The 16,064-nt window shown below is 40.0% G+C and overlaps 2 protein-coding genes across 4 annotated transcripts in view; both read right to left on the bottom strand.

Annotated features, from left to right (window-relative positions):
- LOC139368379 (activating transcription factor 7a) overlaps positions 1-6,153 on the bottom strand; it is a 47,891-nt gene extending 41,738 nt beyond the window's left edge. For 2 of the 3 annotated variants that reach the window (XM_071107173.1, XM_071107171.1), the window contains exon 1: positions 6,097-6,153. The gene's annotated coding sequence lies outside the window, so the exon portion shown is untranslated. The remainder of the gene's footprint in view (positions 1-6,096) is intronic. The other variant, XM_071107172.1, reaches the window with a different exon arrangement.
- A 6,197-nt stretch (positions 6,154-12,350) lies between these two features.
- LOC139368378 (ankyrin repeat and SOCS box containing 8) lies at positions 12,351-15,822 on the bottom strand. The gene is made up of 4 exons (XM_071107166.1): positions 15,735-15,822; positions 14,759-14,980; positions 14,347-14,451; positions 12,351-13,960 (listed from the first exon to the last, which is right to left on the bottom strand). Exons 2-4 carry the CDS (start codon positions 14,885-14,887, stop codon positions 13,325-13,327), a joined length of 870 nt encoding a protein of 289 aa, XP_070963267.1. The 5' UTR covers positions 14,888-14,980; positions 15,735-15,822; the 3' UTR covers positions 12,351-13,324.
- Between the last annotated feature and the right edge of the window lie 242 nt (positions 15,823-16,064).

Raw genomic sequence — 16,064 nt, 5'->3', positions numbered from 1 at the left:
CGAACCTATCACACCTTGAACCTAGACTTGCTTTCAATAAGAATGACAGATGCATAACTGAGATTTCTATGTGAATTTGGTCAGGGGTTGTTAAAAAAGTTGCATATTGCAGCTTTACGGTGTCTGTAATATAATAAATATGGCAAAAACAAAAATGTAGACATTCATAAATTAATTTCTATAGCTTCCAAATATATATTTTTTTACAATCGTGGGGGACTGCCAAGATGGAGGCATGGTGGCTGTGGCCTCCATCATTCTTTAACGGAGGAAGTTTGGAACCACCAAGAAACATTCTAGAGCTGGCATCCCGGCCAAACTGAGCAATTGGGGTAGAAGGGCCTTGGTCAGGGAGGTGACCAGAGCTGGTTACTCTGACAGAGCTCCAGAGTTCCTCTGTGGAGATGGTTGTCCTTCTGGAATGTTCTCCCATTTCTGCAACACTCCAACAATCAGGCCTTTATGGTAGAGTTGTTAGACGTAAGCCACTCCTCAGTTAAAGCCACATGACAGCCCGCTTGGAGTTTGCCAAAAGGCACCGAAAGGACTCTCAGACCATGAGAAACAAGATTCTCTGGTCTGGTGAAACCAAGAATAGGCTCTTTGGCCTGAATGCAAAGTGTCACATCTGGAGGAAACCAGGCACTGCTTATCATCTGGCCAATACCATCCCTACGGTGAAGGATGTTTTTCAGCGTCAGGGACTGGGAGAAAAGTCAGGATCGAGGGAAATATGAACGGAGCAAAGTACAGAGAGATCCTTGATGAAAACCTGCCCTAGAGCGCTCAGGACCTCAGACTGGGTCAAAAGTTCACCTTCTTTATTATTTTTTATTTTTTTACCCCGTTTTCTCCCCAATTTCGTGGTATCCAATTGTTTTTAGTAGCTACTAGCTTCTCTCATCGCTACAACTCCCGTATGGGCTCGGGAGAGACGAAGGTTGAAAGTCACGCGTCCTCCGATATACAACCCAACCAAGCCGCACTGCTTCTTTAACACAGCGCGGATCCAACCCGGAAGCCAGTCGCACCAATGTGTCGGAGGAAACACCGTGCACCTGGCAACCTTGGTTAGCGCGGCCCGCCACAGGAGTCGCTGGTGCGCGATGAGACAAGGACATCCCTACCGGCCAACCCCTCCCTAACCCGGGCGACGCTAGGCCAATTGTGCGTCGCCCCACGGACCTCCCGGTCGCGGCCGGTTACGACAGAGCCTGGGTGCGAACCCAGAGTTTCTGATGGCACAACTGGCGCTGCAGTACAGCGCCCTTAACCACTGCGCCAGAAGGTTTACCTTCTAACAGAACAACGACCCTAAGCACATAGCCAATACAATGCAGGAGTGGCTTCGGGACAAGTCTCTGAATTCCGTTGAATGGCCCAGCCAGAGCCCAGACTTGAACCCATCTAACATCCCTGGAGAGACCTGAAAATGGCTGTGCAGCGACGCTCCCCATCCAACCTGACAGAGCTTGAGAGGATCTGAAGAGAAGAAATGGGAGAAACTCCTCAAATACAGGTGTGCCAAGCTTGTAGCGTCATACCAAAGAAGACTCGAGGCTGTAATCGCTGCCGAAGGTGCTTCAACAAAGTACTGAGTAAAGGGTATGAATACTTACGTAAATGTGTTCTTTTTATTTAATACATTTGCAAAAATGTATAAAAACCTGTTTTTGCTTTGTCATTATGGGGTATTGTGTGGAGGGGGGGGGGGGGGGGGGGGGGGGGGAATTTAAATACATTTTAGAATAAGGCTGTAAACTAAAAAATATTAGAAAAAGTCATGGGGAAAGCTAGCGAAAACTCCCAGTGCTAACTTCATACATCTCCCAGATGATTCCCCCTGAACATAATCTTGGTGATGAGCTAGTCTTGGAGATGTCTAGTTAAATTAAAAATATATGCAAGTCAGTTAAGAACAAATTCTTATTTACAATTACGGCCTACACCGGCCAAACCAGGGAGACGCTGGGCCAATTGTGCGCCGTCCTATGGGACTCCCAATCACGACCAGTTGTGAAACAGCCTGAATTCAAACCAGGGTGTCTGTAGTGACGCCTCAAGCACTGAGATGCATTGCCTTATGCAGCACCACAGATATAACACCACACTTCGATTTGATATCTTTATTGACTTAGCAGACAACTAAACAAATACTTGTGAATATGGACACATCACAGAACCAGACAAAGTCCCAGACATGGACCCTCAAATAGTTAGACACTGCACTAGAGGTCGACCAATTATGATTTTTCAACGCCGATACCGATTATTGGAGAACCAAAAAAAAGCCGATACCGATTAAATCGGCCGATTTTTTTTAATTTTTTTTTAAAAATAATGACAATTACAACAATACTGAATGAACACTTATTTAACTTAATAAAATACATCAATAAAATCAATTTAGCCTCAAGTAAATAATGAAACATGTTAAATTTGGTTTAAATTATGCAAAAACAAAAGTGTTGGAGAAGAAAGTAAAAGTGCAATATGTGCTATGTAAGAAAGCTAACGTTTCAGTTCCTTGCTCAGAACATGAGAACATATGAAAGCTGGTGGTTCCTTTTAACATGATTCTTCAATATTCCCAGGTAAGAAGTTTTAGGTTGTAGTTATTATAGGAATTATAGGACTATTTCCCTCTATACCATTTGTATTTCATTAACCTTTGACTATTGGATGTTCTTACAGGCACTTTAGTATTGCCAGTGTAACAGTATAGCTTCTGTCCCTCTAGTTAGTGCGCGCTAACCAGCTAGCCATTTCACTTCGGTCACACCAGCCTCATCTCGGGAGTTGATAGGCTTGAAGTCATAAACATCGCAATGCTTGACGCACAACGATGAGCTGCTGGCAAAACGCACGAAAGTGCTGTTTGAATGAATGTTTACGCGCCTGCTTCTGCCTACCACCGCTCAGTCAGATACTTGTGTGCTCAGTCAGATTATATGCAACACAGGACACGCTAGGTAATATCAACCATGTGTAGTTAACTAGTGATTATGATTGATTGTTTTTTATAAGATAAGTTTAATGCTAGCTAGCAACTTACCTTGGTTTACTGCATTTGCGTAACAGGCAGTCAGTCTCCTTGTGGAGTGCAACGAGAGAGAGGCAGGTCGTTATTGTGTTGGACTCGTTAACTATAAGGTTGCAAGATTGGATCCCCCGAGCTGACAAGGTGAAAATCTGTCGTTCTGTCCCTGAACGAGGCAGTTAACGCACCATTCCTAGGCCGTCATTGAAAATAAGAATGTGTTCTTAACTGACTTGCCTAGTTAAATAAAAAGGTATAAAAAATAAAAAAAAACGATTTCCGATTGTTCTGAAAACTTGAAATCGGCCCTAATTAATCGGCCATTCTGATTAATCGGTCGACCGACATCACTGGGGCCGAACTCTGTGCCATCCAGGTCCTCTCTACCAAGCGGTGCCAGAGGAAAGCCAAAAATGGTCAAAGACTCCACCCACTCAAGTCATAGGCTGTTCTGCACAGCAAGTCTGAGACCAAAAGGCTCCTGAACAGCTTCTTCCCCCATGCCATAAGATTGCTGAACAGTTAATTAAATGGCTACCTGGAATATTTGCATTGACCCCCTTTTTTGTTGTACTGACATTCTTGTACTGGCTCCAATGCACACTCACTGCACTCTACTAATAATAATAATAATAATAATAATAATAATCTTAGACCACCAAGCCACTCGGGAGCCTTGTCAAATAAATTCATTAGGCCCTAATCTACCAGACACTTACCGGTTTTCTGATCCACCCCCTACTTTTTTTATTTTTAAAGTAATCTGTGACCAACAGATGCATTTCTGTATCCCCAGTCGTGAAATCCTTAGATTAGGGCCTAATGAATTTACACAGAGCAACACATATCCTTCACATAAAGTTGATCAGGCTGTTGATTGTGGCCTGTGGAATATTGTCCCACTCCTCTTGAATGGCTATGCGAAGTTGCTGGATATTGGAAGGAACTGGAACACACTGTCGTACACGTCGATCCAGAGCATCCCAAACATGCCCAACGGGTGACGTCTGTTGAATATGCAGGCAATGGAAGAACTGGGACATTTTCAGCTTGCAGGAATTGTGTACAGATCCTTGTGACATGGGGCAGTGCATTATCATGATGAAACATGAGGTGATGGTGGCTGATAAATAGCATGACAATGGTCCTCAGGATCTTGTCACAGTATCTCATACTCATATTGCCATCGATAAAATGCAATTGTGTTCGTTGTCCGTATACCTGCCCATACAATAACCCCACCGCCACCTGGGGCACTCTGTTCACAATGTTGACGTCAGCAACCCGCTCGCCCACAACGCCATAATGCTGTCTGCCATCTGCCCAATACAGCTGAAACCGGGATTCTTCCTTGAAGATCATACTTTTCCAGCATGCCAGTGGCCATCAAAGGTAAGCATTTGCCCACTGAAGTAGGTTACGCTACCGAACTTCAGTCAAGTCAAGACCTTGGTGAGGACAACGAGCATGCAGATGAGCTTTCCTGAGACAGTTTCAGAAAATTTTATCAGCTGTCCGGGTGGCTGATCTCAGACGATGCCACAAGTGAAGAAGTTGGATGTGGAGGTCATGGGCAGGCGTGGTTACACGTGGTGTGCGGTTGTGAGGCCGGTTGGACCTACTGCCAAATTCTCTAAAACGACATTGACGAGGCTTATGGTAGAGAAATTAACATTAAATTATCTGGCAGCAGCTCTGGTGGACTTTCCTGCAGTCAGCATGCCAACTGTACGCTCTCTCAAAACCTGAGACATCTGTGGCATTGTGTTGTGACAAAACTGCACATTTTAGAGTGTCCTTTAATTGTGCCCAGCACAAAGTGCACCTGTGTAATGACCATGCTGTTTAATCAACTTCTTGATAATCCATCCCCCTGACAGGTGTGGTCTATCTTGGCAAAGGAGAAATGCTCACTAACAGGGATGTAAACAAATGTGTGGTCAAAATCTGAGATAAATAAGCATTTAGTGCTTAAGGAACATTTCTGGGATTTTTTATTTCAGTTTATGAAACATGTGACCAACACTTAACATGTTGCGTTTATATTTTTGTTCAGTATAGATATCAATACAGATAACAATAGTATCATAATCTTAGACTAGGATGAGGTAGAGTTATTATAACAGTGTATAAATATATGGCTGAAGTTAAAGTCACAACTGGCAATAGAATGGAGGATTGTATATGTTGAGGAATTTGAATCTCCCAGTTTTTAAAGAATCAAACTATACTGTAATTTATTGCAGGTTATTCTTTCAGCTACACATGGTGTGTGGATCGCTTACGATGATGGAGAAAACTTATTGTTAGCTAAAGTTATGAAATTCTCTTCTCAATAAGCAGAATCGAAATCATCTTCTCAAGAAGCAGAATCGCAATGACTTAACTTCTGCTAAAAGTTGAAACCATCAGACTTCTGGCTAAATTAGATGTCTAGCCAAGTTAGCATGCTAGCTGAGACCCGAATACCCTTAACACACACAAGACCTGCCTTTTCCCGCATGAGACCGCCCTTTCTTTTCAAGGATTGGCTACCGACATGTCAATCACCGTGATCTCGTACCCTTATCGCTCATTGGGCTGTCAATCAATTCAGACAGAAGAATGTGATTGGTTCATGAAGATTCCACTCAAAAGATGGGAGTTTTCGCTAGCTATAACTTTCCCCAGTGCTAACTTCGAACAGGCCGATACCACAGCCAGGGAAAAGCAGTGCAGGACTAAAACCTCATCAACAACAACGAACTTCATGCATGACAACATGAGCATGTCATATAGTCGTGTAGTTTTGCTGATAAATAATTAGTTGACACTTTAGTTAGCTAAATACTAACCAACTTGTTAGCTAAAATATGCACTCGAGTGCGAGCGAGAAGACAGACCACAACAGTTCTGTCAACTAACGTTAATTGCCCACTCATATTTCATGGCCGACAGGGCAACGATAGAAACGTACACACTAACTGTAACGACTTTCAATACTTCTATGTCACATTTCCATCGGAATTACGCGTGGATTGTACATTTTGACAATGATATACTGTTTACAAACTCACCGTTGCGCCCCTCTCTCTCTCCCTCTCTCCTCTTCTCTAGTCTTGGAATTTGACACTCCCCTCCTCCTTGAATCATCGCGAGGTTCTACGTCGAGGTCTTCGTAGTCAATTTTACTCAAATAAAAAACAGTGTACGGAATTTACTTTTTTTTTTTAAATACAGTACACTAGGCCTATTTCAAAGCTTTTTATGTATTTTTTATTTTACATACGCCTACATGAATTATTTTAAGATGTAGTAGGGGGTGCATACAAAATGGTATAATATTTTTTCCCAGGGGCAACATATTCTATTCTATTCACCCTGTGTAGCGGATGTTTGTAGTGGGGTGTCATAAGCCTACCATATTTATGACTGAACACAACACTGAATTTCATACTCACAAAGCTCATACTTACAACAAAAAAACAGGCACCTTTGTTTTTGCAGCTGTTTTGGTTACCTCAATAACCTGTTTCTGGAATGTGGCGATGAAATGCATGAAGTTTGTCTATCTATCTCCTTCTATATAGAATAATAGATACTGTCTGTTTCTGAGAAAGGGAATGTGCACAGTGTAAAGCTTTGTTTGCAATCAATCTAAAGTTGTTAAAGCTATAATAGAAGCTGGTCGCTTTATAAGCTGCCCGGTTCTAAATTCATAGCTTAGAACCGTTCACATGAAGCAGGTATTCAATTCAAGATGCAACATAGGAAACTGGTTAAACAGTACACTGTACACTACCAGTACACTGTACTCTCTCCCCAAGGACACCACCCAGCAATGAGTGTTGCTCATAATTATTGCTAACATAACATTTTCAGCTCATTTGCTTTGTTTGCCAACTGTGTTGTTCCAATATTCTGTATCCTGACTGAGCCAGGAGTCTGTGGACAAGAAAACCATGTCTTCATCCCGAATGGCACCCTATCTCCTATATAGGGCACTACTTTTAACTAGAGCACTATTGGCCCTGGTCAAAAGTTGAAAAAAAAGGGAAAAGGGTGCCTTTCGAACTCAGACTATGTAATGAATTATGTATCCAGTCCCTAAGATCACAGTTTGCATAACAACCACTGGCCTGGCATGTGGAGCCACATAACTAGAATGATTCCAGAACTAGAATGACCCCAGTTTATTATATTGCTATGTGTAGAAGGAGCACTGCTGTAAGGGATTGTTACAACAATATATACCATCTCTGGTGAGGGCAGTTACAACAATGCTCTGTCACATTTAAAATGTCACATTTTCTCATATCGTTTTTAATTTCATTTTCTCTTAACATTTTTTTCTTTCTGTTTTACATTTCCAAGCCTGATTGATATACAGTGGGGAGAACAAGTATTTGATACACTGCCGATTTTGCAGGTTTTCCTACTTACAAAGCATGTAGAGGTCTGTAATTTTCTATCATAGGTACACTTCAACTGTGAGAGAATCTAAAACAAAATTCCAGAAAGTCACATTCCAGAAAGTCACATTGTATGAAAGTCACATTGTATGATTTTTAATTTGCATTTTATTGGAAGCCAGATCATCTGATGCAGCACTCCATCACTCTCCTTGGTCAAATAGCCCTTACACAGACTGAAGGTGTGTTAGGTCATTGTCCTGTTGAAAAACAAATTATAGTCCCACTAAGCACAAACCAGATGGGATGGTGTATCGCTGCAGAATGCTGTGGTAGCCATGCTGGTTAAGTGTGCCTTGAATTCTAAATAAATCACTGACAGTGTCACCAGCAAAGCACCCCTACACCATCACATCTCCTGCTCCATGCTTTATGGTGGGAACTGCACATGCAGAGATCATCCGTTCACCTACTCTGCGTCTCACAAAGACATGGCGGTTGGAACCAAAAATCTCAAATTTGGACTCATCAGACCAAAGGACAGATTTCAACCGGTCTAATGTCCATTGCTCATGTTTCTTGGCCACAGCAAGTATCTTCTTATTATTGGTGTCTTTAGTAGTGGTTTCTTTACAGCAATTCGACCATGAAGACCTGATTCACGCAGTCTCCTCTGAACAGTTGATGTAGAAATGTGTCTGTTACTTGAACTCTGTGAAGCATTTATTTGGGCTTAAATTTCTGAGGCTGGTAACTCTCATGAACTTATCCTCTGCAGCAGAGGTAACACTGGGTCTTCCTTTCCTGTGGCGGTCCTCATGAGAGCCAGTTTCATCATAGCGCTTGATGGTTTTTGTGACTGCATTTGAAGAAATGTTCAAGATTGACTGACCTTCATGTCTTAAAGTAATGATGGACTGTCGTTTGATCTGTTCTTGCCATAATATGGACTTGGTCTTTTATCAAATAGGGCTATCTTCTGTATACCACCCCTACTTTGTCACAACACAACTGCATTAAGGAAAGAAATTCCACAAATTAACTTTTAACGAGGCACACCAGGTGATTAACTCATGAAGAGAAAGCCAAGAGTGTGCAAAGCTGTCATCAAGACAAAGGGTGGCTACTTTGAAGAAACTCAAATACAGCATATAATTTGATTTGTTTAACACATTTTTGGTTATTACATGATTCCATGTGTTTTTTCATAGTTCTGATGTCTTCACTATTATTCTACAATGTAGAAAATAGATTTAAAAATAAGAAAAACCCTGAAATGAGTAGGTGTCCAAACTTTTGATTCTTACTGTAGTAGAAATGTGCATTAGTATTGAACATTTACAGTAGCACTAATGTGAAGAAAATCCAGACATTGAACAGATGTGAGTGAATGATATCTACTGTATTGTCCTGTTTTTAAGGAAGGTAGTGTGAGAGAGTGCTGAGAGGGGGCCTTCTTCCTCTCTGTGTTGCTTTAGTTTCCTTCCAGAAATTCTCCCCCTTCTTTTCTGGTTTCCACTAGCTTCTATAGCCACCACGTCAGATTCCAAAGCCACCAAGTCAAAATTAGAAAGATGCATGATATTTTTGGTCTTAATTTATGGTTAGGCATAAGGTTAGCGGTGTGGTTAAGGTTAGGATTAAGGTAAAAGTAAAAATAATAATGTAAGATGATCAATTGTAGAAATGGGCAGGGTTTATGAATTTGTGGCTATAGAAGCTAGTGACAAACCTTTTTTCTCTCGCTGGGAAACAAACGTCCTGTCTGTGTTGGGATATGGGGCCAAAATATAGCATTGGAAATATCGAGAGACAATACCGAAGTAACTCAACAAAGGATTATTATTGAGCTGTACTTTTGAACCTGCTCATATGTCATCAAAGGGGAAGCAGCCAATTAAAACAAAGGCGGGATTTGAAATTTGTCCAATTGCTTTGTGTTTTTACACAGTGACGATAAAGTTCCAAATTAGAGTGGCAGCCACTGTAAATACAGATAAACAGTGAAATATATGTTGTTTACAACAATTCAACTGTCACGTCTTCAGTGGTGCCACACCAACAATGGCATACAAGAGTACACTGTATTATCCTGTAAATAGGATGTTATTTTGGCACAAGATGTATACAATAATTTTGAGTAGAGTATATACTTCTCAAGATGTTGTTAAACCAATCTTTCTTTCTTGTCATATTTTCCCAATAACACAACATCACTGAAGATTATTAACACGTTTTTCAATGCTATACTTAGATCTCCTGCTATTGAACCAAATACAGATTGATTCAATGCCTTTAGAAAGTATTCACACCCCTTGACATTTTCCACATTCTGTTGTGTTACAGCCTAAATTTTAAATAGATTAAATTGAGATCTTGTGTCACTGGCCAACACACAATAACCCATAATGTCAAAATTGAATTGTTTTTAGACATGTTTACAAATTAATTAAAAATATAAAGCTGAAATGTCTTGAGTCAATAAGTATTCAACCCCTTTGTTATGACAAGCCTAAATAAGTTCAGGAGTAAAAATTAAAATAGACTCATTCTGTGTGCAATAATAGTGTTCAACATGATTTTAGAATGACTACCTCATCTCTGTACCCCACACATACAATTATCTGTAAGGTCCCTCTGTCAAGCAGTGCATTTCAAACACAGATTCAATCACAAAGACCAGGGAGGTTTTCCAATGCCTCGCAAAGAAGGGCACCTATTGAAAGATACAAAATTACATTTTACAAAAAGCTGACATTGAGCACGGTGAAGTAATTAATTACACTTTGGATGGTGTATCAATCCACGCAGTCACAAATATACAGGCGAGAAAATTGAGGATGGATTAACAAAATACTAACATAAATGACAGAGAGAAAGGGAAGCTTGTACAATATCCAAATACTTCAAAACATGTATCCTGTTTGCAATAAGGAACTAAAGTAAGACTGCAAAAAAATTGACAAAAAAATGTCCTGAATATAAATCGTTATGTTTGGGGCAAATCCAACACAACACATCACTGAGTACCACTCTCTATATTTTCAAGCATAGTGGTGACTGCATCATGTTGTGTATGCTTGTCATTGGCAAAGACTAGGACGTTTTTTTATGATAAAAATAAACTAAATAGAGTTAAGCACAGAGGAAAACCTAGTTCATTCTGCTTTCCAACAGACACTGGGAGACAAATTAACCTTTCAGCAGGACAATAACCTAAAACACAAGGCCAAATATACACTGGAGTTGCTTAACAAGATAACATTGAATGTTCCTGAGTGGCCTAGTTACCATGTGTACTTAAATTGGCTTGAAAATCTATGGGAAGACTTGAAAATGGTAGTTTAGCAACTTGACAGAGCTTAAAAATATATTAAAAGAATAATGTGCAAATATTGTACAATCCAGGTATGCAAAGTTCTTAGAGCGTTACCCAGAAAGACTCACAGCTGTAATCACTGCCAAATTTGATTCTAACATGTATTGACTCAGGGGTGTGAATACTTATGTATATGAGACATGTATTTTTATTAGCAATAAATTAGCAAACATTTCTAAAAACATGTTTTCACTTTGTGATTATGGGTTATTGCGTAGATGGGTGAGAATCATTTATTTTATTTTTTTTACAAATTTGGATTTCAGGCACAACAAAATGTGGAATAAGTCAAAGGGTATGAATACTTTCTGAAGGCACTGTTGCAGACTAAAGACTCCTGCTGGACAAATTCAAAATTGCATGTGATGAAACCACATACACATGATAAGTTGTTGCCAATATCCCTACAGGAGTTTTTGGTGTCTAAACTAAAATAACATAAAAACAACAGCAAGGCGGTACATAGTATAAGGGAAGGCGTTTACTTATTTTTTTCATTATTTAACAGAAAAATGCACTTTGTAGGTTTACATTGGTGTCTAAGAGAACCAAATGAACTATCAATGTTATGCATGTACACACCTGGCAAACAAGCAAACAGAAACAAACACATTAAACAACTGTCAAAAATGTGTCACTTGAGTTTCACTACAAACTAAAGTACATTGGTCAAAGCTTCTATAGTTTATATATTTTAAATACAATTTTAAAAAACATCCAAATTCATGCCACTATGACAATTTCTACAATTACTGAAAGCTTTTGCCTAAAATTAACAATTTTGAAAAATACCTTTATATGGTTTGCTGGTTACATTGTTTATGGTCACATTTAAATCTGTGGTGCACAAAGTTTTGGACCAAAAAAAGCAACATGGAAAATCCTGATGTAAAAATTATAAAATAAAAGTTTACCTAGATTCTATAGAAAAAATATCTATAGTTGGCTGTACATCAGCATACTTCAACTAAAATAAGCCAACATACACGTTTTTGAATGGGAAAGGTACAGTGTATAGCTAACACAAATAGCAAATCACATTTTGACACAGATATTTGACCGGCTGGCATACCCATATATTTAGTCCAGGATGCAGGGTTGGGGTCAATACAGAATTTCTGAATTGAAATTCGAATTTGCCACACGAATTGAAATTCGAATTCGCCACACTCGACAGGAAGCAGAATTTGAATTGAATTTGAATTAAAAGTAGAATTCAATTGGGGCGGCAGGGTAGCCTAGTGGTTAGAGCGTCGGACTAGTAACCGGAAGGTTGTGAGTTCAAACCCCCGAGCTGACAAGGTACAAATCTGTCGTTCTGCCCCTGAACAGGCAGTTAACCCACTGTTCCCAGGCCGTCATTGAAAATAAGAATTTGTTCTTAACTGACTTGCCTGGTTAAATAAAGGTAAAATTAAAAAATTAAAAAATTAAAATTAAAAACCAATTCAAACTTAGATATGAAACATCAAGTTTCATTCCTTTGACAAATATTTTGCCAGAAGCATCTGCCACCTCTTACTGAAGAATACAGATACCATTTCAAATATTTGCTTTATTATAACTCACAGATGTTTGTATTTTTGTCATGAGATGTTCTGAGTGGTTGAGCTAATGCATTCTGGAAAACATTTTTATTTTATCTAATAACATGTAAGTGAATTTGAATTATTATAGACAACCTTCAAAATGATCTTACAATATTCCAAACCACTGTAATTATAGTAAACTCTTTTGAAGGATAATGAGTTTTAAATATAGTATTGGTAACCATACATGTCAAAAATAAACATGTGCAGAATGATGTATGCAATAAATTATCCATTTGAATTTCAATTAATTTAATTTAATTATACTTAATGTAATTCAAATGCTGCTTCCTGTGGGGTGTGGCCAATTCAAATTCAAGAATGGAATTAAACACCAATTCGCAACTTTATTCAGAATTGACCCCAATCCTGCCAGGAAGTGCTATATGATACAGATGATTTTGTATAACAGTCACATATCTGTTAATCAACATTATGTAACAACATTACCCGGCACACTGATCTCTATAATATATTAGTGATTTTAATTGTAATCTACAATTTTTTATTATTTTGTAACATGAAGTGATTATACTCAGTTATTATGAAATGCAACATTGAATGAAATGCAATTCCATATTTTACACTATGTTTTTTGGGATTGCAAGGCTGATTCTGCAGACCCACTGACGGAGAGGGAAGCACTGAGAAAAAGCAAATCACTCAAATTTTACACACACAACCACATAAGAACTAAGTACTTCCTCTTCTCACTGTGACCCTTTGGACTGCCTACAACACCTCATACTATCTAGAATCAACATCATTCCTCATTATGGAGAAATGTTGTCAGAATATATGCATCATAAACTGTTAAATAGGTGAGATAGGTGCGTGCAACTCTGAGCTAAGCACAGATTTCCAGTCTGAATACGATTGATAGTGATTAAACATCCTGTCACCTCTAGTCCCACCCCCTGTAAGTTCAGTCTCTCAGCAGTAAGTACTCTTTGACCGACTCTGGTAAAGGCAGCTCTTTGACTGCAGTGGGGAGGAATCTCACCCCCAGGCTCTGTCTGACAGCACACCGTGACAGCGCGCGTAGCGTCGGTACTTCAGCCACCATACTGGTCAGCTTGGCCAGGAGCTGGGGATCCTTACTGAGCTCCCTGGGTAAGGTACCATCTGCCCGGCGGATCTCAAACCTCCCCGCTGCCTTATACAGCAGCTCCAGACACTCCTCCTCCTGCTCTGCCCCCAGGCCCCTGGCAAGTAGGGCCACCAGGCGAGAGATGGGTGTCTGGCCTTTTAGGTTAGTAACATGGACTTGGCCTCCGTATTCTAACAGAACCCTCACACTCTCTAGGTTGCCTTTCATGGCGGCCCAGCTTAACGGAGTGTCATTGTTGTAGTCCCGTGCGTTGGGGCAGGCACTGCTCTCCAGCAGAGCCCTGACGCACTCAGGGTTGTCCTTGAAGGCCGCCCAGTGTAGCGGGGTGTCCTTGTTGCCGTCCAATGCATTGGGCTGGGCCCCGTACTCTAGGAGGAGTTCCACACAGCCCTCGTCCTTCTCTGCTGCGTAGTGCAGCGCTGTGCGGTTGTAGCCGTCCAGGGCATTCACCTGAGAAGACAGGCAGGGGATTCACAGAATACAATAAAACTTTGTTAGTCCATTTGAGAAAGGGAGAGAGAGCATGGTATATTTTACAATTGGAGGCATTACATAGTAACAAATAGCGGCTATTATAGACCTAAGTTCAAAGATAAGAGATCCACTGTTATTTTCTGAGATTCAGGTGAAGGGGATTCAAGTGGGAGTAATCAAGAGCAGGTTAGATGTATCGATGCCTGCAGCACGTACAGTATAAAAACAAAAAATATATATTTCCTCAGGATGTTTTTTTTTTACATTACAACATAACAACACAGGCTAAGCAAGTAGCTAAATCTTTTCAAACAAAGTTAAAGTTGGATGAGTGAGGGTTAAAACCATGCTACCATACATACCTCTGCTCCTTTCTCCAACAACAACTCGACACAGTCGGAATCCGCCACCATACAGGCACAGTGCAAGGGCTTTAGAGTGCCGTGCATACGGTTCACGTCAGCTCCCTGAAGGTAGACATGCAATTATGTCATTTTCAACCGTATGCAAAAGATGAATAGATACCGATACCAGACACAAGTCATATTCAACTGAATAACATCAGGCACTCAAAATTGTGGCATAGTTAAAAGATAGCTATGAAACTACAAAACATTGACACAATTAAAAACGTGCAGAGAGAATGTGAGGTTGAGGGAGTTATTTTACTACAAAGAAGTCAACTCTGGGACACAACAAATTAGATAAGTACAGTGGTGTTCGTGTTAACATTTCATCTCTACAGTTCAAAGATAAGCCAACCAGCCAACCTACCCTTCGAATAAGATCCTCCACATTGTCGTGTGGGAAAGAGCGTATGGCAGCAATGGTGCGGATGAGCCGCTCGGACAGGGAATATTTACTTTGAATAGATTGCATGATGTACCACATAGTAGAGCTCATGTGGAGCTGAGGAACATTGCACCCAGGCTGGGGTGCACTGACGCCACACCACACTGTCTACAACACCTGGCTGGCCAAGTTGGAGTTAAAGATCTGAAAGAAAACACAGTGTTGGTATTATTATGGTAAAGAATTACAGGTGTTCACTTTGGAGAGACATGCTTGTTTTTAGCTAGGTCTACTATATATATTCTAGGAGATCAATTACGTGCATGGCAATCCCCCTCTGGTGAATTTGTAAATGTAACGTTGACTGACATTATGTGCATCAAATAATAACAACTCTCTTTTGACACCCGCCCACACAAACTGAATGGCTACTACTCTGTACACGACAGTTATCATTTCCCAACCTAGAAAAAGTGTTTTTAGTTTTACCTGTGCATCATTTGGCAAAAAATATAAACTTTGCAATTTAGCTTGTTAGGTTAAAGGGTAACGTTAGCTAGCTAGCCTTTTAACCAGCTGTTGCAACACGTCAACTAGCAGCTAATGCTGGCTACTTAATGGCCAACTACTAGTTAGCTAACTTACTTGCATTAGCTAAGTTACCGATATATAAACAATAAAGCTAAGCTATCTAGCAAAATTCTTATCCATAATTGCAGTTGCTAACCAAAACACAATTTAGCTTAACTAAATGTCGCGACCTCAAGCAGCAGTAACGCTAGCTAGCTAGCGCGCTAATCGGCTCGCTGTTTTCCACTCCAAATGACAGTTCGCGATAACAAAGATGACCAGTATTATACATTTTATTGATTGTTTAGAATGTGTCAAATATTTCTATAGCTTGTTTTAAAATTCAAGCTGCATCGTTGGTATCTCGATATTTTGGGCCCTTACATACCGTTTATGGTCCACAGTTTCAAGGAATGCGCTGTCCAAGCTTGACAAAAACATGGAAACGGCAACGTCATATCAATTTGCTGCGAAAACATGCGACTGGGCTACGCCCATAAAATATCAACGGTGGGAAAAGTTACCCAATTGTCATACGAGACTAAAGTAAAAGTAAAGATAGTTTAACATAAATTGACTCAAGCAAAAGTGAAAGTCACCCAGTAAAATACTACTTGAGTAGAAGTCTAAAAGTATTTGGTTTGAAATATATTTCAGTATCGAGAGTAAAAGTAATTGTTAAAATATACTTTAGTAAAAGTATAAATCGTTTAAAAAT

This window comes from Oncorhynchus clarkii, chromosome 16, assembly GCF_045791955.1.
Source record: "Oncorhynchus clarkii lewisi isolate Uvic-CL-2024 chromosome 16, UVic_Ocla_1.0, whole genome shotgun sequence".
In the NCBI taxonomy this organism is placed as follows: domain Eukaryota; kingdom Metazoa; phylum Chordata; class Actinopteri; order Salmoniformes; family Salmonidae; genus Oncorhynchus; species Oncorhynchus clarkii.
The sequence above is the reverse complement of the archived record's forward strand: the minus strand, read 5'-3'. Positions and strand labels throughout refer to the sequence as shown.

What these genes read in the sequence shown, in the direction of transcription:
- LOC139368378 (XM_071107166.1), bottom strand. Translation starts at nt 14,887, where the DNA reads ATGAGCTCTACTATGTGGTACATCATGCAATCTATTCAAAGTAAATAT. An exon ending in TGGAGGATCTTATTCGAAGG is followed by an intron (nt 14,452 to 14,758) that starts GTAGGTTGGCTG and finishes GTCTACCTTCAG; the next exon opens with GGAGCTGACGTGAACCGTAT. An exon ending in TGTTGGAGAAAGGAGCAGAG is followed by an intron (nt 13,961 to 14,346) that starts GTATGTATGGTA and finishes CTGTCTTCTCAG; the next exon opens with GTGAATGCCCTGGACGGCTA.